This window comes from Rhipicephalus microplus, chromosome 7 (assembly GCF_043290135.1).
Source record: "Rhipicephalus microplus isolate Deutch F79 chromosome 7, USDA_Rmic, whole genome shotgun sequence".
NCBI classification, from domain to species: domain Eukaryota; kingdom Metazoa; phylum Arthropoda; class Arachnida; order Ixodida; family Ixodidae; genus Rhipicephalus; species Rhipicephalus microplus.
Genome location: NC_134706.1, coordinates 3,249,173 through 3,270,210, shown reverse-complemented (window position 1 = coordinate 3,270,210; position 21,038 = coordinate 3,249,173). Strand labels below are relative to the sequence as shown.

The 21,038-nt window shown below is 45.3% G+C and overlaps 1 protein-coding gene across 1 annotated transcript in view; it reads left to right on the top strand.

Moving 5' to 3' along the window:
* LOC119180292 (caskin-2) overlaps positions 1 to 21,038 on the top strand; it is a 394,179-nt gene that overhangs the window by 355,186 nt on the left and 17,955 nt on the right. Inside the window, exons 16-21 of the mRNA XM_037431451.2 lie at positions 10,790 to 10,900; positions 11,334 to 11,435; positions 11,958 to 12,096; positions 15,419 to 15,559; positions 17,251 to 17,546; positions 19,578 to 19,880. Coding sequence (XP_037287348.2) covers positions 10,790 to 10,900; positions 11,334 to 11,435; positions 11,958 to 12,096; positions 15,419 to 15,559; positions 17,251 to 17,546; positions 19,578 to 19,880 — 1,092 coding nt within the window. The remainder of the gene's footprint in view (positions 1 to 10,789; positions 10,901 to 11,333; positions 11,436 to 11,957; positions 12,097 to 15,418; positions 15,560 to 17,250; positions 17,547 to 19,577; positions 19,881 to 21,038) is intronic.

Genomic DNA, 21,038 nt, shown 5'->3' with positions numbered 1-21,038 from the left:
TGTCCACATCGGACGACTGAGTCGTCACGTGATTTGCATTCTGTGACGTCTGGTTGTTCCTTTTCTGTTCTAAAACACTTTATTACTCATATTAACCCCATCCTGCGCAGAGCTCGGAGACCTCGGTATTCTGCTAGTTTGACTGTGTTTGCTCGTTTGCTCAAAGTAAATGTGTGAATTAACGATGTTGTTCTTTAGGAACCCGGCGCGCTCTAAAATCCGCTTCGAAGCCTTCCCTAAATCCCCAGCCTTTTCCCCGGCGCTTCCATCGCCGGCGTGTGTGTACACACTCATACCCTCGCAGTGTACAGAGAAACATGCACCCGACAAAGGAGGGAAAGAGGCCCTCGCTTGTTTGCGCTGACCCACTTTTTCCCGCACGACGCACTTCTTCCCCATATTCCGAACGTTGCCGCTTTCCTTTGGGCCTTCTCTTCCCTCGCACGTCCTGAACGAACGGCGTGCGCTAGTCTCTTGTTTGTCGTTCATGTTACGGGCTCGCTACGAGGCGTAAGCGCAATATAGTGCGTGTGTTGTACACGTACGCGCGACGCTTCCTTCCGGTCGCCGTGTTTACACAGATGCGCCCGCGATGCCGCCTGATGTTGCGGGAGGAATGGGGAGAGCGGAGGGAACAGAGGATGCCGCCTTTATGAAGCTTGGCAGGAAGTTCACATCGCATTACAGCACATCTATTTATATCTATCTATCTATCTATCTATCTATCTATCTATCTATCTATCTATCTATCTATCTGTCTGTCTGTCTGTCTGTCTGTCTGTCTGTCTGTCTGTCTGTCTGTCTGTCTGTCTGTCTGTTTTGTGTACGTGTGTGTCTACGTTGAGAAGGCATTGTGTAGTCGAGGTTTGCCAATATCGGGAAGGAATCGAAATTTCGAGTGGTGCGTTATTTTTTAGAGATACGGCCCTAGAACATTGCGCTTTGTGACGTTAGATCACATCATATAACGTAGTGAATTTCCACGGGTTCATGCTGCGGCAGGTGTGATTCCTAGCTTTACGAAACCGGAAGAAAAACTAGTGCGAGCGCGCAGAGCCTTCAAGGTGGCTCCTCTGTAATTATTCCGCGCACTCACGGCCTCCACATTTTTTCCCTTCGATAGGTATACTTGCGAAGCGTAGACTTCAGATATTCTTCGCCCACTGCAGGCAATCCCGCGGTCGTTCTCCGAGCGCTGTGTTGATTCACGCTTTGCTCCCGCTGCTGTGGCATCGGCGCCCAACAGCAGCGTTTCAGTCTTCCACCTTTCCACGGCGCGTGTAGGCGATGGCGAAACCGCGAATTCCCGGGGCTGCACCTTTTTCTTTGTTGCTTATGTTTTTTTTTTTCGTCGCTGCTTCTGGCGCGTTTAGAGAGGTGGTTTCTGGTGTTTCATGAATAATTGGGAAGACTTGGCGTCCCCGGGCTCCCACCGAGGCTGCAGAGCCCGTAACCGAAGCCGCCGTCCTGGCCGACCTTTACTTCGCCCTGGATGCTGCAATGCGCGATGCATACGTCGCCATTCTATGCGCCCACGCTCTGCAGACCATCCTCCCCACGATCGACATCGCAGCGCCCGAAATGTTTCACGGGCTTCAAAAGCGTTCTGTTGCAACACTGCAGCGCACGCCCACGCAGCTCGTGTACGGGGAAGGAGAACGTTACGCAAGCTATCAGGATATCAGTGGTGTTCGTTGGAACTTGTATATTCTGCCGCCGCTTGTAATAAATGTGCATGTAAAATACACTGCCGAGTTACTGCTTACGTGTTCGGTGGCCGTGTACATGTGGAATAACAATCGTTGAAGCTTTTACATCCCTAAACCACGACAACGCCCGTGTGTGTGTGTGTGTGTGTGTGTGTGTGTGTGTGTGTGTGTGTGTGTGTGTGTGTGTGTGTGTGTGTGTGTGTGTGTGTGTGTGTGTGCGTGTGTGTGTGCGTGTGTGTGTGTGTGCGTGTGTGTGTGTGTGTGTGTGTGTGTGTGTGTGGAGAGAGAGAGAGAGAGAGAGAGCTATATGGCATGGAAATGGGGCTGGCCGCAGCGTGATAAAACAAAAAAAGAAACTAATTACGACGTAAGCTGGTTTTGCATAATATATATTTGTTAGCAGTACATTTGCAGACCAGAAGGTGACAGGATTGAATGCTCTCTGGGACGGACTTCGTTTCCACGGAGGCGGAACGCAGAGGGCACACGTGTGCGTACATTTAAGAGCACTTTATGTAATCATATCCTGCTTTTGGCACGTTAAACCCCCGCCTGTTCTTGTGTACTGCAATATGGGGGCATATGCTATCACCCCCTGTAAAGTCCTTTTGCATCGTGGCGCACTCGCGGATATATGCCGCATTTCACGATAGCCACTGAGCGGTAGGTGGCGCAGTGCTTGCGACAGTTCACCAACGTAAACATCATCATCGTTTGCGTGGTAGTGCCGCCACCCAGCCTGGAGGTGAGGCTGGGTGGCGCCACATGAGACATCAGCGGCTCCCTTGGGCGGCTGGCCCGAACGTTCGCCTTCTCGCAGCGGGTCCTTCACGCAGATTGAGCAGTGCAAAAAAAGACAACGCAGAGAAGACGCACAGATGCCACGTTGAACGCACGACTACTTTGCTTTGAATGCAAGGTCCACTTACGGCACACGCCACAGCTACAGAAAGATGCTCTCTCACTGCTCTCTCACTTTCACTGATTGCTCTCTCACTGATTCCACTGTATTATAATACAGTGGAATCAGTGAGAGAGCATGGAACCCGCTCCACGAGACTATATTCTGAACCTCGAGAGGTTTTCTGGAATAAATGTTTCATTGATTCATTTACATAACAAGCATTCGGGGTTCTGCGTGCAGAAACTGCGATATGATTATGACGCACGCCGTATTTCCTTAAAAATGGATTTTGAGGGTATGCGGGCTTTCTACAAAATAGGTTTGTCTTAAATACATTTTTGTAACCGTTGGAGAGCTCTGTACATTTCGACCACTCGGTGCTTGTTATCTAACGTGCAGTGAAATCGCACGGTACAGTGGCTCTGTACCGTTTTTTCCTCCACCGAGATACGACCACTGCTTCCGGGCCTTCGAGTGGGCAGCCGAGCACCGCAATTATTGATCCAGTAAGGTGATCACATGAAAGTGGTAACATAAAATCTCGTGGTGTTATCGGCCTTTTTTGCGGTGTTTAATCTTTCCTAATTAAATATATGAAGTTCGACGCGTTACACTCTGCGCTGACGTTTCGCCGAGCGCAGCCAGCGCGCGCGTTGTAATTCTCGCACCGTGTAAGTGCGAGTTTCTTCGCATGAATAATAACGAGCCCCTCGGTGCGGACTTTTCGCTGTCTCTGTGCATACTCATCCAGGTAAGAAGGATAGGACCAATTACCACGCAGAAAATTAATCGTTCGCAGATACGCGTGGCCAGAACTGTGGGCCCCTCGCGGAATTTCGCACTCACGTTAAGGCAAGTATTGGTTAACGAGCATTTGCGAATACCGCTATTCCGGTGACTTGACTTAAGCTCTGCTGCGTGTGTGTCTTCATTGTTTAAAAGGAGGGATGAACCATTTTTCTCCAAAGTTTGGACCGGCGTCCGACTTTCATGGGTGAATATCCCCATGGTACGGATGCATGTATATAAGTTTTTCATGCATGCGGCGATCAATAAGCAAGAAGGAGTGCAAACGCAGACACAGAACCAAAATAGTAAATAACAGGCATTTATTTGATGTTTCGACCGCAACCCGCTCTTGTTCAAGAGTGGTCCTGTTTATTGTACTTGTAGATACCCCTAAAGGAGAGATATCTTTTCATATAAACTCGCCTAAGATCCAACGACTCTTTAAGAATCGGTGAGCGAATGCCCTCTCCCCTGCGTCGGCGCTACGTGACATCTTACGGGGAGAAAAACCTGACGGAAGACAATGCGTATCTCACGTAGGAAGTCCGTAAGGCGCAGCAAAAAGTAGCGCGCGTCACACGCCGAGTTTGCGTATCTAACAAAATTTTGCACGTACTGGGGAGAACCCACAAGCTTATCTCTGTCAGAGACGTCATGGACATTTTCTTAAACCGACCAATGGGAACTCCACGAACGCGAATCGCTGAGTGTGACGCACTTCAAGTTTCGCAGTGGTGGAGCCCTGCAGTTTCCGCAGTAATTTTCAAAGAGCTTTTCTCACACGTCCTTATCGTGAGAAAAGATTGTCTGGATGCAGTCCCGTTTCTATACGCATGTTCTGGACCGAACAGAGCTTTCTTGTTTCGAGGAGCCTCGCTGGATAGCCAGACTACTATTTCATTGTCCACTCTTGAGGCCTTTTGTTTCACTGGTGTGTCACCGACCTACGAGCAGCCAAGCCAAGTCCAAACGGCTCTGCTAGGATCTTCGGAGCTGACTTTGTTGTCTCGAAGTAAGTTATGCAGTTGCGAGGAGTTGCTACGCGCCGTCTTTGACACCATTTGTCCTCCCTGATGGGGTCCTTTTTCTCGACAACAGCCTACGTCAGAGTTCGGTGCAGTTCGAATTGGATAAAACATTACGCGTAAATAAAACGTTGCACGATACAATTCTTGAATTAAATAAACCACCCGATTCGTCCGTCGATACAGCCATTATTTATCACTCGATCCGTCGGCTTTGGTTTCTCTCGCGATATTTAGTTCGCAGTGAGTGTTACCTCGCGCGAGCTTCCACGAACTTTCTTGTTCTTTTTTTTTTTTTGCTCTTGAGACGTGTGCATCTTAAATGTGCGCGGGGTACGGCGGTAGGGAATTCAAGGGTTTACCTGAGGTCAGGAAAGTTACTTTGTGCTGTCTTCGGTTTTACTTGCTGGTTAGCATCCTGTGGTTACAAGATTGTGAAACAGAGAGGCATCTGTCTATAATTTATATGAGGTGCTGAATTTTTGTGAACTTTCTATCGCTTTTGCGAAACGTCGCATTGATATGTGTAAATGCCGTATTGGCGTGACTCCAAAGTGTTGAATGTGCTTGTGCGAATCTTTTATATGCTTGCGAATAAGGCTCGCTGTCGTCCACTTCTCTCTCTCTCTCTCTCTCTCTCTCTCTCTCTCTCTCTCTCTCTATCTATCTATCTATCTGCGTGTGTGTGTGTGTGTGTGTGTGTGTGTGTGTGTGTGTGTGTGTGTGTGTGTGTGTGTGTGTGTGTGTGTGATGAAAAGATGCGAGATGGCAGTACTTGGAATGTTCACTAGATCGGCGAACGGATGGATGGTCGGATGCTTTGCCCCACTCATCATCGGTCACTCCGTAGATAATGTGTTTTTTTTTTTCAGTGACAATGTCAATAGGTTTTCTATATGAAATGTACTCACGTTTTTTTTTTCAGCAATTTTGGGGCAGGGGGGTCAATTTACGATTGTGTGAGTATAGTAATTGAGCTCTAAGAACTTCTTCATTCTCGTGTCCAAATTTCGAAACTATGCAGTTCGTGTACATAACGGTCCATTTGCCAAGTCCCTCCGCTATATGGTAGCTGCTTGGAACCGTAGTTCGCTGTTGTCAGCGCCCGTACGCACACTGCACTCAATTACAGTGCCGTACATTTCAGCGTCCCATTATTTACTACAACTCGCGTCGTTTATTTGAGCGGCGGCGCAAAGCGCGGTGCATATCGCTTAAAGCTTCTTTCTCGTCGACGGAAGGCGCTTGTGCTGTACAGCGCTTGTCCCGACGTCGTCGACGGGCGAGCATAAATATCAATAAGGACCCGTGGACTTTCGCGGTGAGGCAAGCACGGCCCGCGTTCTTGGTCTCGGAACAACGATGAACGTTTATGCTTCCGTGTAGTTGGTTCTCTCGGCACGTATTTTTGCCCGGGCGTGTCGCGCGATGTATATATATATACACTTGCTTGTGGCGGCGATGCAAAGCGAACGTGTTAGTGCGCGGCATGCTCTAAGTGTTGTGTCGCCTCTCCAGATCGCCCCACGTGGGGATGCCGTTTGTCTGCCGTCGGCGGGCTGGGCTTTTGCCGCCGTCGTTTGGGCCGTGACAGTTCATGTGGTATAACATGAATGAACGGGCCAGCGCAGCGTTTGTGCGTAGTCTGTCTACGGGAAACCAGCGAGTTTAAGAATAACTATATTCGGCGACAACTTATCGTGACATTGGAGGGAATGCTACGGGGGGGAAGGGGTGAAATAGGTGAAACATGTAAATTCGCGTTTCGCAAGTTGTGTGACGGCTGATTTCGCTTGCTCGCTCTCAACGTCAACGCGTTAAAAAAATCATATACGCAAAAATGGGAATCGGAAAACATTCTGATGTTTTAGCGTACATTTTAGTTTCATATTATTAGTTTTTTTTTTTTAGAGAACTAAACCCCAGGTAATCGAAATTTCCGGAGCCCTCCACTACGGCGTCTCTCATAATCATATGATGGTTTTGGGACGTTAAGCCCCACTAATCATTCTTAGAGAACTAAACAACTTGTTTGCGGCCGCACACTGACCCACTACGTTATGGACGGCAGGTTTGCTTTGGAAAGCGGCTGTACTGAAAAGGTGGTGCTGCCCAAGGAATGGAAAGGGAAGGAAAGCACTATTGCAAATGAAACAAACTGTATTTTACCCTACTACGGCTTACCACAACCATTTTGATCTCATGATAAGTAAAACGGCATTTATTTCAGCAATGCAAAATTAGAAAGTTGTAAGTACTACCTTTTGGCGCGGTTACGGATAGTGCTCTCAAGAAAAGTTGTCGCCGAGTAGCTAGCATTGAAGATACTTACAGAAACTTGCGAATGGTGTAACGCCCAGCTCTGGTCAATACTGTGTAATGAACAAAAAAAAAGGCGGTTCTCAAGAAGGTGTATAAATAGCTCAGTCTGCCACCAAAGGATGACGTCACGTGAAGGTCGTAGTCAGTTTGTGCGCCTTTACGCGCATCACAGTGAGCTTGCCGCTTTGGCCTTCTGGTATTGCTAATTGGTCTCGCTGGAAAGCTTGGAATCGGGAGATCCCGAAACACCTTTTTTCTTGTTTAAAGGGCTTGATATTTCGCGTCTTTTCTTTCGTATAGTAAATTAAGGGTACCCATCGTTACGAAATAAATGTTAAAGCATAGGCTTGTCGTCAGATAAATTTTCGCCGCGGACGGGACCGGTCTTGGGAACTTCTTTCGTTGAAGCCAACCTGCAACATAGACCACATGTACGACGTCTTGCTGCATGTATTTTGTTTTATATGGACCGTACATTGCACACTGAATATTCTCTAAGACGTTTCTATAGGCACACTTCATCAGCCACAGCTGTCTTTCCAAACAGATGCAGCGCAAGCGAAGAACCCATTATCGCGATGGAACTCCATCCCTAGCGGACACTTCACGTACTACGTACGTGACGTCACCTGCAGGCAAACACGACGCGTACCGCCGCTCCGTGGCGCGTCTCTCTCTAGGATGCTCGCCCCGAGAGCACCTGGCGAACACGTATTGCTCCTTTTTTCCCCTCCCCGCCTTCTTTTCTTCCCCGAGGGTTTTGCTTTTGCCGGAAAGACACACAGGCGCCGGAGAAAGTGGGGGGGGGGGGGGCGAAAAGTGCTCGAACACGATTGGGAGAGCACGGCGTGGGTCCCGACGTGGTGGTTGTAGCGAGCAAGCTGCCCGAGAGGCACTCTAAGCGACGTGCTCTGGCAGCCATGGAGAATCCTTTCCCCCTTTTTTCCCTAAAGCTGCTCCGCTTGATGGGGAAAAGCGAAGGAGGCAGTACCTTTCACCTATTCGCGTCGTCTTTTTCTTTTGCTGACGCTGTTCTCTCGTTTATGCTGTTGCCCACTCGACGCGTTAGCTTTTCTTCGCTCTTTGTGCGGTGTGCGTCTGGAAAGAGGGCACATCCACTCGCCGCCTTCTTGCTCGGCGGGACTTCGTGGGGGTGAATCGAAATTGTTTCTTTCTGTTCGAGGGCCGGGGCGTGTACTTAACCGCTTGCACGGTTGTGTATAAAGCTGCGTCTCTGCTCCGCTTTGTTTCCCTCGGTTCCCATTTCATTCCCTATCTTAATCCTACCGCGCTTTCTTGGTGTTCGAAGGCGGGAAACTCCATACAATCTTTCCCTCTCGCATAACCTTACCGTCGTTTTCTTTTCTTCTATTCCTCGGGTAACGGGACACTTCATACCAGCTTTCCTGCTTGTTTACCGCACTGACAAATAAAGTAGGCAAGGAAGGTAACGTTACTCTTCTCTCCTTTCTCTTCCCTCTAGCTTGAAGGAAGGGACAACTGACACTGTAGACTGCGCCTTTCCTCTCTCTCTTTCTCTCCCTGCGTCCCCCCCCCAATCGCATCTCGCCTCATTTCTTCCGTGACAAAAGAAAGCTCTGCTGACTGCTTTGCCCTTTTCCCCGTCACAATGGCGGCGCGCTCTGGTCTTTGCACACTATCCCTGGCTGTGTGCGAGTTTTTCCGCGTGCCGCATCGTGTTTCCCAGCGCGGAGGCTTTAGCCTCGCAACTCTCGCCTTCCTTTTTATTTATTCATTTCCCAGTTCTTATTCGGTCTCCGCGTTTTCTTGCACTCCCCCCTGGGCGCTACAATGCGCGTCGATGAGTCATGGCGCTGCCGACTGCTCGGCGCCCTTTTCTTTGTTTATAGCCCCTTCGGAGCAAGTATGCATGCGTGCACGCGTCTTCAGGGAATTTGCACGCGCTCGCTTTTCTCGCAGGCAGACGAGTTGGTGCCCTCCCCAGTCTCCACGCTCCCATCTCTGCACCCTCCCTTTTCTCCCCGAATGTGCCCTCCAAAATTTACTCGAATCCAGCCAGGCGGCGCAGCCGTGCCCTATGCTACACTTCCTTATGCGGTGCTGTGGCCTTTTCAACGGATAAAATCACCACGCACCCGCTTTCTAAACAGTTCAAACTAAAGTACAAAAAGTGACGTCACAACCTTGGCAGTACACTTGAGGGTAGGGGGGGGGGGGGGATAGATGGTTCAAGTATTTTATAAACCGAATGGAACGTAATACCATCAGACATAGTCATGCAGAACACAATCTTACAGTTTTGGTAAGATATTACTTCCGCACAGCTTGCCATTTAATCGCAATATTTTAATTTTTGTTTTTTGTCTTGGTTGCTCACTGGGCTAGTTCATTTCAACGTATGTAACAGCGCATAAAACTAGAAAACTTGGCCCGGGCAGAGAAAAAAAAAAAGCGCTGTTTACTCTGTCCGTGCCGTCTTTTCTATAGTTTTATGCGCTGTTACATATGCTTTTTTTTTCTTGTTCACTGCGGTGTTATTTGTGGCGATTTCTGTCTCAATTTTGCTTTTATTATGTTTCAAAACTAATTTTGTTTTCTCTCTGATTTGTGCATTCTTTTCATCAGCCTTCGAGATGCATAACATGTACCCTATGAGGGCCTCTGTTTTTTTTTAATTAACAAAAACTAAGTAAATAAAGCAGCCCGGGGAGGGTCATGGCAGCGCCTAGGGACTTTTATTTGACAAGGTGCACACCCTGAGGCGGCTCCCTCCCGCACTCCCCGTCTCCCCCGGCGCGTTTCCCCCTCTCCCACACCCCTTCTGTTCCGCCTCCAGTAGCGCACCACTGAGTTTCTCCCCACGCGTGGCTTCCGCGTCGTCCCGGAAGAGAAAGTTTTGTCTTTCCGCCTGCGACGGAGCACGTACCAATAAAACAGCCCCTCGGGCGGACCCCGTGCCCGAACTGTGGATGGAGACGCACGATGCGCGAGAAATAACAAGTGAATACGTGTCCTCGAGAACCTACCGACCGGAAAGCTTTTCAAGAAGAGTGCTTCACCGCGGTGACGCGCGTTGTTACTCGAGGCGTTCGTTGGAATGGGATCGGCCTTAGCCCCCCTATTGCGTTTTCGTCAGCTCGTGGGTTGAGAAGTGTGCGTCGTTTCCACTCGATCGCGCCCGCCTATATCGAGCGGCCGAGTTTATCGAGCGCGTGTGCGGCTCAGGTGAGGCAGTCCTCACAGCGGTGTGCAAGCGCATTGATACGTTATTAAATTGGTGATCAACAGTTTGTGTTGCTCAGGTCAGAGGTTGAAGTAGCTGTGGTGTGCAGCATGTCTTGTTATAACCCGAATGCCTAGTGCTTGATGGTTTTGTAGACTGTTTGACCAAGTCGCACTTCCAGCTAATAAATACTGCTAAAAACCCCGTCACTGTAGTGTGCTCATATGATAAATTAGTAAAAATTAAATTGCAGTATTTCTCTGTGCGGTCTCATAAAAATCGCTCAAGTGTGAAAACACTTCATGGGTGCACATACATAGTTTTCTATACTGATTACAACCATGATTTTAAATTACCCATGCTCTTCATGTGATGGTGCTTTGGCCTGTGCAGGTTACATGTGTGCTGGGTGCGTGTTACACGTATGTTGATGAAACCTTTATAGTTTGTGTTAGCAACACGTGTGCAAGTTACTTGTGTGCTCGTGACACATCTGAAATTTAAGTGTGTGCCAGCTAAATGGAGGCTGGTCATATGTATGCACGTTACATGTGTGCTAATGAAACCTCTGCAGCTCGTACACGTGCTATCGACACATGTTCACGCTATACATGCCACATTGTGGTGGGAAGTCCTAACACAGGACTGGAAAATTGCTTACGCCTACGGGTGGTGCTCTTGCTATTGCAATAGTGACAGTGCATCTAATTTTCTAAGTTCTACGTGCATAAGACAGCCTTGTCCTGGCCACCACGTAAGTCTTTGCTGCTGGGAATGCCTTGAAATTTGTTTCCTTAGTTCAGTATCGAAAGGCTTTGTTTTTTGCTTCTTCCAGGACACTGAGGTGCTCACGACGTGGCTCAAGAACCTTCACTTTGAGGAGTACACGCACCTGTTCCTGCAGGCAGGCTACGACATGCCTACCATATCACGGATGACTCCAGAGGTACGCACCCATCTCGCTCTCTATCGTTATTTAGTGGTACGCACTAACTCCTTCCAGTGAAGCCGTCTGTCTACAGCTTATAAGCAAAGATGGGAAGGATGCTCAACTTCACCTCCTCTGAAATTTCTTAATTTCGTATGTTTATGGGAAAAAAAAACGTGTTAAGGTTGGGTAAATGCCTCTGGTCATACTAGTCTACAGTAGTGACCAAAAGTAGGAGTAAATGACTGATTCGAAATTATTGTGCTTATGATGCTAACTACTCTTTGTACCGAAGTCATCGTCGACATCATCATTGCAACTTCACTATACGATGATTTTGAGGGTGTAGAAATAGGTGATTTCTTTATATCTTTTTTTCACACACTTGACAATGCTCTGTGATGCAGGATATATCTTTTTTTCACACACTTGACAATGCTCTGTGATGCAGGACCTGACAGCCATCGGCATCACAAAGCCAGCGCATCGGAGGAAACTCAAGTCGGAGATCAGCAACCTGAATATTTCGGACGGGATTCCAGACTACAAACCGGTGCGTGGGTTTTTTTTTTTTTTTTTTTTTTTAGAATCTGATTTTAGACTTCTGGAAGTTCGGAAGAGAAACTCGGGGTAAAATGATCCATGTATTTTTTTCATAACTCAGTTTTACGAGCTGTTTACAAACATTACTGTGCTGTTGTTGTTCTTTGTTTTTTCCCAATGCCATCATGTCGTAAATGTGAATTTTGGTGCTAGGGGCCTAGTCAAGTGGCTCTTGTCTCCTTTCATCTCCTGCATCACAATAATGCATTCTCCACAAAATAAATAAACAAGTAAATAAGTCATTATTTTCATTGGATCCCATGAGGTTGATTTACATGACCTGTGGCATGGGCAGTGTGATATAAAAAATATGTTATGGCATAGGGAAATCATGCCCATGAGTGCAATTTGTAATATATTCATCTTGGTATTAATGTGCACATACATTGCTCTCGACAGGTGACATATGTCTCCTCTGCATTTCTTGGAATAATTTTCTCAAGTTCTCTGTGAATTGTAACCATGTGCGCAGGACAATCTTCTCACGTGGTTGAAACTCCTGAGGCTTGAGCAGTACTACGGTTCGCTGTGTCAGCAGGGCTATGCCACGGTCGACAGGGTGGCCGATCTCACCTGGGAGGACCTCGAAGACATAGGCATTCAAAAGCTAGGTGTGTACCAGATGAACCGATTATGTAGAGTTCTTTTTTTAACTCTTGTAATAGCCAGTCATATCTATAGTGCCTGCACTGGTGCACATCACGTTAGCTTAAGCCTGTTGTATCTGAATTGTCCGATTACATCAAAAGCTAACGGAACAGCTTATTGTAGGATTGAAAGAAGTGTAAATTTAGGGGCTTGTTTTCATTGTTAGACACAATACTAAGGAGAACTGACAGACAATGCCAAGGAAGGTATAGGGGATGTTATTAGAATATTAGTAACATGCTGGATGCTGAAATTCTGCAGCATGATCTGTACCGAATATCAACGTGGTGCCAAAAATGGAAAAGCGAGTCTAAACGTCCGTAAATGTTGCTGTGTATCATTCACCAACCGGATTAGTAAACTAGACACAACATACAAAATAAATAATTCAATAGTTAGCAATGAATCTTATTATAAGTACCTGGGCGTCTATTTTTCCGACAATTTCAAGTGGAATAAACACATTGACATAACTGTGACCAAGGCAGGCCGATGCTATACTTCATACGCAGAAATTTTAGGCAAGCTTCACAGACCGTGAAACAAACCCTTTATCTCATGTATGTAAGACCTATTCTAGAGTATGCTTGCGTAATCTGGGATCCCCATCAGCAATACTTGATTGACGCATATGAAAAAGTTCAAAACCAAGCAGCCAGATTTGTTAGCAACAACTATAATTCTTTTGCAAGCATCACAGAAATGCAACGAGCATTGAAATGGGAAACACTGATGGTAAGGAGGCAGAAACTCGGGCTTAAACTTCGTCATTGTATATATTATAATGGAAATGCCATTAACCCTCTTGATTATCTGTTCATACCAACGTACGTCTCTAATCGCCAAGACCATTCACGAAAAATATTAGAATACCGTTACAAAACCCACTCTTTCGGTCGTTCTTTTTTCGTAAAAACAATACAGGAATGGAATCGTCTGCCAGATGATCTCGTCAATGAAACTGATAATGAATCCTTTTTTTCTTCATTGTAACAACTCCGGCAATATCACTGCCACCAAGAATGGTTTGCTGTCTCGAAGCGTATGGGTGTTTACAAATGCATGACTGTGACGTTGTTTTCACTCACCAATATTCAAGCGTTTCTTTTTCTTCTCTTAAAATGTTTTGAGTGCTGTTTTATTTGTTGAATCTACTGTTTCAATTGAAAACTATGTAGTCAAATTATTATGTGTACCTCCCCTACGTAATGCCTCACGGCGATGTAGGTGAAATGTAAATAAGTAAAAATGAACAAAGGAAAGTGGAAGAAAAGATAACTTCCATCCACTTTATAGGGTGTATACGTCCCCTATACTTTTCTTGGCATCATTGTCTGTTGGTTCTCATTAATTCAGGAAGTTACACAAAAGTGTGGGCTGTCATCTTTGGCATGATCAGCTGTGATTTGGGGAGTGTACTGTAGGTGGTGCTGTATTACCGTGCAACTTTAAAGGTGGAGCTTCAGCTGAGAAGTCGATCCGATATTGTGAATGGAATAGATCATTATTAATGCTTAAAGGGGCCCTGCAACACTTCTTGAGCATGGTCAGAAAACTCTGCTGATCAGTTGTAGAGAGCTCCGAGAACACACGAGCTGTAGCGCAAGACATGGCCTGGAATTCATAATAAATTATCAGTCAGCTGAAAATTGCTTTCTCTTCTCCTGACAAATGACGGAGGAAACCAAAAATCACTCGTACAAGGCCATATATCACCCATTGGCTGATTTAAACATGGCGGACTCAGTCATTACAGGGATTACCGTGAGAGGCCGCGATTTGTCCATGCATGCGTGCGTAATTACACTGAGAAAGCCGCAGATTCGAAGGGAAAAAAAGTGCTCAAGGTGATGAGGCCGCGTGACGTATTTTCTTTGCCCATGCCATCCCTCCCTCCTTAGCTTTCAGTGCTTTAGTTGGGACAAGAGAGAATGCGATTGCAGTGTGCGATAAATCTTTGCAAGTCCGCCCGTGCTGGACAGATTCATGAAATTTTCGCAGTGTTGAATTCGCGAGGCAATAAGCTCTTTTAGTGAATTCATTCCATGGTTACTTGAAAAAGTGTTTCAGGGCCCCTTTAAAACAAACTATTTTGATGTCTCGATGCATAGAGTGTGAATTCATACGTGATGACTGTGGCATGCAAAAGGATCGACTTGAACTAGCAACATTCAATTACGACTTTCTTTTATGTTGATAATGTGTTCTGCATCTATAACTGGGCTCTGATGTAATACCTCGCATAAGAATTGGACCCAAAGTGTGGTCTTTCGAGCTTACACTTACACGTAAGCCTAAGCTGAACTTACAATTTCTTGCATTGTGATCACTTCACAGGCATAAATCGAAATTTAATTGCTTATTTGGATTTTGTAACATGTTACAGTGCACATTTTCTCTACAGCAGGCATAAGAATTAAGTAACTTTCACGCCTTCCCATGCACTTTAACAGCAAAAGCTGTATATGGCGAGGAGAAATTAAAAAAAAACGTCCGGCAGCGATTTCTTGAGTGGTCTCTATTGGCAGTGTTATCAGTTATGTCATTCGCAGCGTCTTACACAAGCATGCGTGCCATTGACTGCGTTGTGGAGTAACTCGCGATGTCAAACGCATGCAACAACACGGCGTCGATGGGATGATTGCGGGAGTGCATTTGTCGGGGCGAAAGCCCCCTTTCGACGGGAGTTTCCCCAGTGGGAGTTTCATTAGCGGCACTTTAACTCTGGCTGTGATGTCTGTAACCACCTCTGGTTCAAGAACAATCACTGTGATTAACTCATTGCGAAATGCATTTAAGTGATCATTACACTCTTTTATGACCTTGATCATGTGATGCACAAAGTGCAGATGTGAAATAAAAAACACTGCTAAACTCGAGTCACATGTGTGTCTAAACTCGTTAACAAGCAGGAACATGTAACCAGTAATTATAAAAGGCTTAAGTAAGTGCAGCATCAGGTTGAACACACTGTTAAACATTGAGGCTTAACACTTCAGCTTTCTCTCTTAACCATTTGCACGATGCGCAAGGGTGGTGATTTTTTTCATTTAATTAAAGGCATCAGCAGACCCCTTCTTTCACCACAACTAAATCTCTTTGAGTTTCGATCTTTGTTTAGATTTAGCACTTCATTCTCTGTAATAGGCTTAAAAAGTCTCAAAACGGTTGTTCATGGTTGTTTTAGTACATCAACAGCTGAAAAGTTCAGGCTGAAATGTGGTGTTTGCTGTGGTGTTTGCTGCTTCGATCTACCATTGATTGGTTCCCGCCCTTGATCTGCAGGTCACCAGAAGAAGCTAATGCTGGCCATAAAAAAGGTGCGCGACCTCAACAGCGGTTCGCGGCAGGCGATGCATTACGGGGACGCACGGCACTCGAGCGTCGACATGGGCCAGCTGCTGGCAGCCAGGCCCGGCTCACATGGTCAGTCTTTGCTGCTGTGGCCCTTGTCTGCAAGAGCGCTTCACCTTACATGTATCAATAGCTTTTACGTTAGCCTTAAAGGGACACTAAAGAGCTAAACAATTTTCGTGTATTAGTAAAGTACAATTTCACAATCCCGAAAATACCACTCTTATCATGGCACGATGCTCAGTAAACGAGAAAACGCACGAAAAGAAAAAGCAGGTAGTGACATCCCCTTGAAATTCCCGCACTAAACATCGTAACGTAAGTAATTTTGAAGGTGTCTACTGGGTCATACATAACTTCAAATCAATAAAATTTAAGTACACTGTGATGTTTGAGTGCCATAAACATCGCATCATGTGAAACTTCAGAAAATTTCGTTTAGCCAATGCCACATAAATACTGAAATTACATTTTGAAATTCACATAATGCGCAGAGATTTTAGCACGAGATTTGAAAATCAAACTTCAACCTTAATTTTCTCCGCTAATAATGAACTTATGATAGTGAAACATATGGCATTAGAGTTTACAGAGTGCATTATTGTTTTGAAATGAGAGCGCACTACTTAGACGTGAGCAGAAAGACAGGGACAAACGCTTTTCATTTCCATACAATCATGTATCACCAACTCGCCCAGTCAGCAATATTGACTCAGATTGCAGTTTGTCATTTTAAACCAAGTCACTTTTCCTTCTTAGTGTCCCTTTAATCAACATGCACCATGCACGAACATATGCATATTTAAAAGAGATGTCTGAATGGAGGGGTTGGGTTCAACCAAATTTTAATGTGTGTGTTTTCTTCTCTGGCGTCAGTGGTCACAACTGACAAAAAAAAAAATCACTTTCGCAAATGTATGCAGAGTACAGTGCTCATGGATTGAAATGCAACAATTTAGGGCTAAATATAGGCCATAGCTTTGCTTCCTCAGTCTTCAGTTCATGTCATGAACGCCGAGTTTTGACTTCACCAAAAGCTACACAATAGACTGCATTACCTACAGCCACCATATTCATAGTTAAGTGGCATGTTTATCTCAAGTGATTGTGCAGCACTTTATACTAAAAGTTATGATGTCTAACAAGATTAAAACCGAGGGAAAGTTTAGATTTACGGGCATATGTTCTTTTGGACCCAATAATGAGAACTAACAGACAATAACACCAAGGAAAGTATAGGGGATGTTATAGAAATAATTGTAATGTGAATGTGAAGAAAGAAAAGTGGACGAAAAGACAACTTGCCACAGGCAGGATCCAAACCTGCGACCTTCGAATAATGCGTCCGATGCCTTTCCACTGAGCTACGGAGGCGGTCATCACCTCATCCCCTCTATCGGGTATATATGTGCATTAAACGGGGTAGTGTCAGTCAGTGCCGCTTGTTGCCATTAAGGCGAGTGTAGAAACACTCCTTTTGCCTGTTTGGCATCACGTGGTGCGACTCCAAACAGGCAAAAATACACTTGTAATATGATTCTACAATGTACTTCCGATTAACATTCTTGTGTATACAATTTTCAAAACGCGCTAACGAAGCGAGCGACCAAAACTGAAATCAGCCGCAAGCTGCTGTACTTCTTTCGGAGCAGCACCAACATGCTCCATAGCTTTCGCTCGCAGCCGAACATTCCATCCAAACCAAACAAGCATTCCCTTCTTCCCTTCCCTTGTGACCTGTCATATCCTTTGCGTTCGTGCAGTTCCGGTACCGATGGGCCATCCGTACCAGGCTGTGCCAAGCGTGAACCAGCCGCCGTGTGAGATGGCGCCCCCGCATGCCAACGCAGTGCCGCCGTTGCGGTCGGACACGGACCCGAGCACTCCTCAGCTGAGGACGTTCAGGCAGCAGTCTCCTCCGCGAATGGGCGGCAACTTCTATCGGGCGGGCAGTGGGGACAGCCTCATTCTGCAGCAGCAGCACTTCAGTGGGCCCGCCTTTCACCAGCCACCCATGCAGGGGGCCGACCTGTACCAGCACGACTTCGTGTCGATGCAGGTGAGGAGGCCACTCCCTTCGTTTGTATGGATTATGAGCCCTAGGCTAAATAGACCATTTTCATAATCCACAAGTGCCATTCCTCTAAGTTTACCTTGAGAAATAATGTTGAAAAATAATACTCTGACCTCACCGTAACAAAGTTGCATGCTACGTGAAATTGTTTGTTATATCCGAAAAATCATTGTAAAGGTCTATTCCTAACACTATATTTATTGCAAGGCTATTTTTCACTTACTTTGTTATAGCCGGTGTTTGGTTACATTCGATATCGAGGTTCGATTGTACATAGGTGTCAATTGGCAATTACAAGCAACTATAATAAAGCTTAGCTGCTGCAGGCATGCAACAAATCAAATAGTATACGCCTGAGGGTACAATTTGGTCGTTTTTCTGAAGTCTCAACCTTCAATGTAATGAACTTAGATATAATGAAATATTGGCTATAACGAAGTAAACTATAAATATACTTGCATAAGGTATAGTGTTACGTATGAACCTATAAAATGAATTTTCGGATATAACAAGCTTATTTTTGTGTAAGATAAAGCTTTGTTATAGTGAGGTTTGGGGGTACTTCAGAAAATGCTCTGCGTCATCGGAAAAATTCTTGAAGCTCGATGTGTCGCAGGAGCTGGTGTTTCAACTGGCAGACCTATCTTCCAATTGCAACCTGACAAGAGATGAGTCCACTTGTTGAAGCGTTTGATCCAGTGACACCCCGTTCCTAAGGGCTTTTCATCTGTTATGTCAAATATAACAATACAGTAGACTCCTAGTAAACAAAACTCTCCTAAGGGGCAAACTCATCTTAGACATTTATTTCTTCACTGATCTTAATCAAAATTCACAGGCTTGTGCGGTTTATTCTGCTGATTTCAAATATGTAATTACTTTTCCTGTAACTTATTTTGTTCCTGAGAAAACCTAAGTTCGCCCCCTCTTGTTTAAGGCCACCATAGAAAACAAAGTGCTTAATTAAAAGTGATAGTCAAGATATGGTGACATAGACTAATGACTAGAGATTGAAAGTATGCAACAGTTTTTTGTTTTCCCACCCTTTCTTGATTATTTTACAGTAAAATTAACTTTTCAATTTCAAAAGCAGTTTTAATTGTCACAATTATGATCAATATTTAATTGAAAATTCTGCTCTCATACTTGCATTCTATACACATATAGGTTCCTATTGCAAAAAGAATTATTGTTGTGCCTGCCCTAGCTGCAGAGATTTTGAGGCCTGAAAACTGAACAGTCGTAAGTTTACTTTTCTGAGAAAATTTGAAAAAACTGCTAACACCCAATTTCTTCAAACAACACCAATCACAGCTTGCATTGCATGTTTTGCAATGCTCATAAAAATGCTCGTAAATTGGTAGTAGAGCTTCAGAAACAGGTGGTGGCAAATTGCAAAGAAACCCGAAGTAGGTTCCCCATTTTTTTACGGGTTCTGCATTGTGCTAGCACCAAGAATCGGGACAATCAGAATGACATTACAAATAATTACCACTTCTTGGTGGGTGAAAATTTGCATTGATATAGAAAAATACTAGCATAAACCAAATATATGTCAATTCTAAAAAATGCATTTATTTGTCACTTTTCGGTCCTAAAGACCAGTCTGTCCCCTAAATGAAATTGCTGCTTAAATGAAGCAACTGCCCCTAATATGTTTGGTTTCGTACTTGAATATTATAGTACCCCGGTTTATCTCTCTGTAAACGAAACTCCTCTTAAAGGAAACACATTTTCCTGGTCCCTTCAGGTTTTGTTTAAAAGGAGTCCACTGTATTATGGAGCGGCTTTGGCTGTACACTGTGTTGCACAACAGTGAACTTTGTACAACAGTGGTCAGAAGTGATAACTTATCAAATGAAGTTTCTGGAAAGAAGCAGAACCATATCAAGAAAGAGCATGCATGTATTTGAAGAATATCTCAATGAGTTTGGAGTTTGAGGTCATTGAAGTAGTAGAAAGTTGCTACTGTTTCTGGAACAGTTCTAGAGACTGTGCTTGTCACACTGCGTGCAGGTTCGTTCGCCCAACCGAGGCCGTTCCCTCGAAAGTCTGGAGGATGGTGGCCCTGCGTACCAGAGTCACTCGTCGGCGCCATATCAGCCCCAGTACCAGGGGTACCACCACAACCCTCCGCCTTACCATGCCCCCCAGTCGGATTGGTACCACATGGTCAGCAGTTGGCGGCAGCACGGCTATGACACTGACTCCGAAGTGGTCCGACAGGTGTCTCACGGCTACGACTACAGCTACGAACCAGACGGAACGGCCACCCTGCACCGGCCACGAGGGCTCGTCAAACCCCGGCCGGTGGCCAAGGTCAGTTATGAGACCGGCTACACTGAGCCACAAATAATGGCATATACCAAATTAATACCAAAGCAGTGACAACAAATGCAAACCAGCACCTGAAATTCGCAGATTTGAAGACATTTTGGGTTGAAATATTCTATCGTAGTGTGAGATCAGAATCTGTTTTTATTTATAGTTCTGCAAATTCTTATGCCTCATTTCTTTTCAGTGCCCACTGTGATATGCAGATTTTTCCTATTATTTACCACAGAATGCATGTAAAGCATGGTGTATGTCATATTCTGTATTTCATGCAATTTAGTACGATGGTAGAGGTCTATTCATGTGATTACTTAACATCACATTTTCCCCAATCATCTTGGCAATTGTGTTTGATCAAACAAATAATTAAGCACCTTCAACCAACTTTTCTGCAGTGGCCTACTCGCAAACTTGCAGAAACTTGAAACACACTACAGTTGCAATGAATCAAAATGTAGTTGCTTGACTTTTCGATCTCCTGAGATACATGGGGAGACACGCCTAGAAGACAACTCTCATCATGACAACTGTTTTGAGGGTTATTGATTGCATGAACCTGAACTTGGGAACGTTTAACCCTAGAACCTTATCTAGTGAGGGAAGTCTAGCTGTACTATTCGAGGAGCTAGAGGGTGTTAAATGGGATATAATAGGGCTCAGTGAGGTTGGGAGGACAGATGAGGCCTATACTGTGCTACAGAATGGGCACGTCCTTTGCTATCGGGGCTTGGCAGACAGAAGAGAACTGGGAGTGGGGTTTCTAATTCACAGAAACGTAGCTGGCAACATAGAGGAATACTATAGCATTAATGAAAGGGTGGTAGGTATCGTAATTCAACTGAATAAGAGATACAAGATGAAGGTGGTACAGCCTTACGTGCCTACATCCAGCCATGATGACGCTTCAGTCGAAAGCTTCTATGAAGACGTGGAATCGGCAATGAGTAAGGTAAAAACACAGTATACTATACTGATGGGAGACCTTAATGCAAAGGTAGGGAAGAAGCAGGCTGGAGACCAGGCAGTAGGAGATTATGGCATCGGTACTAGAAACGCCAGAGGAGCTACTAGTAGAGTTCGCAGAACGCAATAATTTACGGATTTTGAACACCTTCTACCGAAAACGAGGAAACCGCAAGTGGA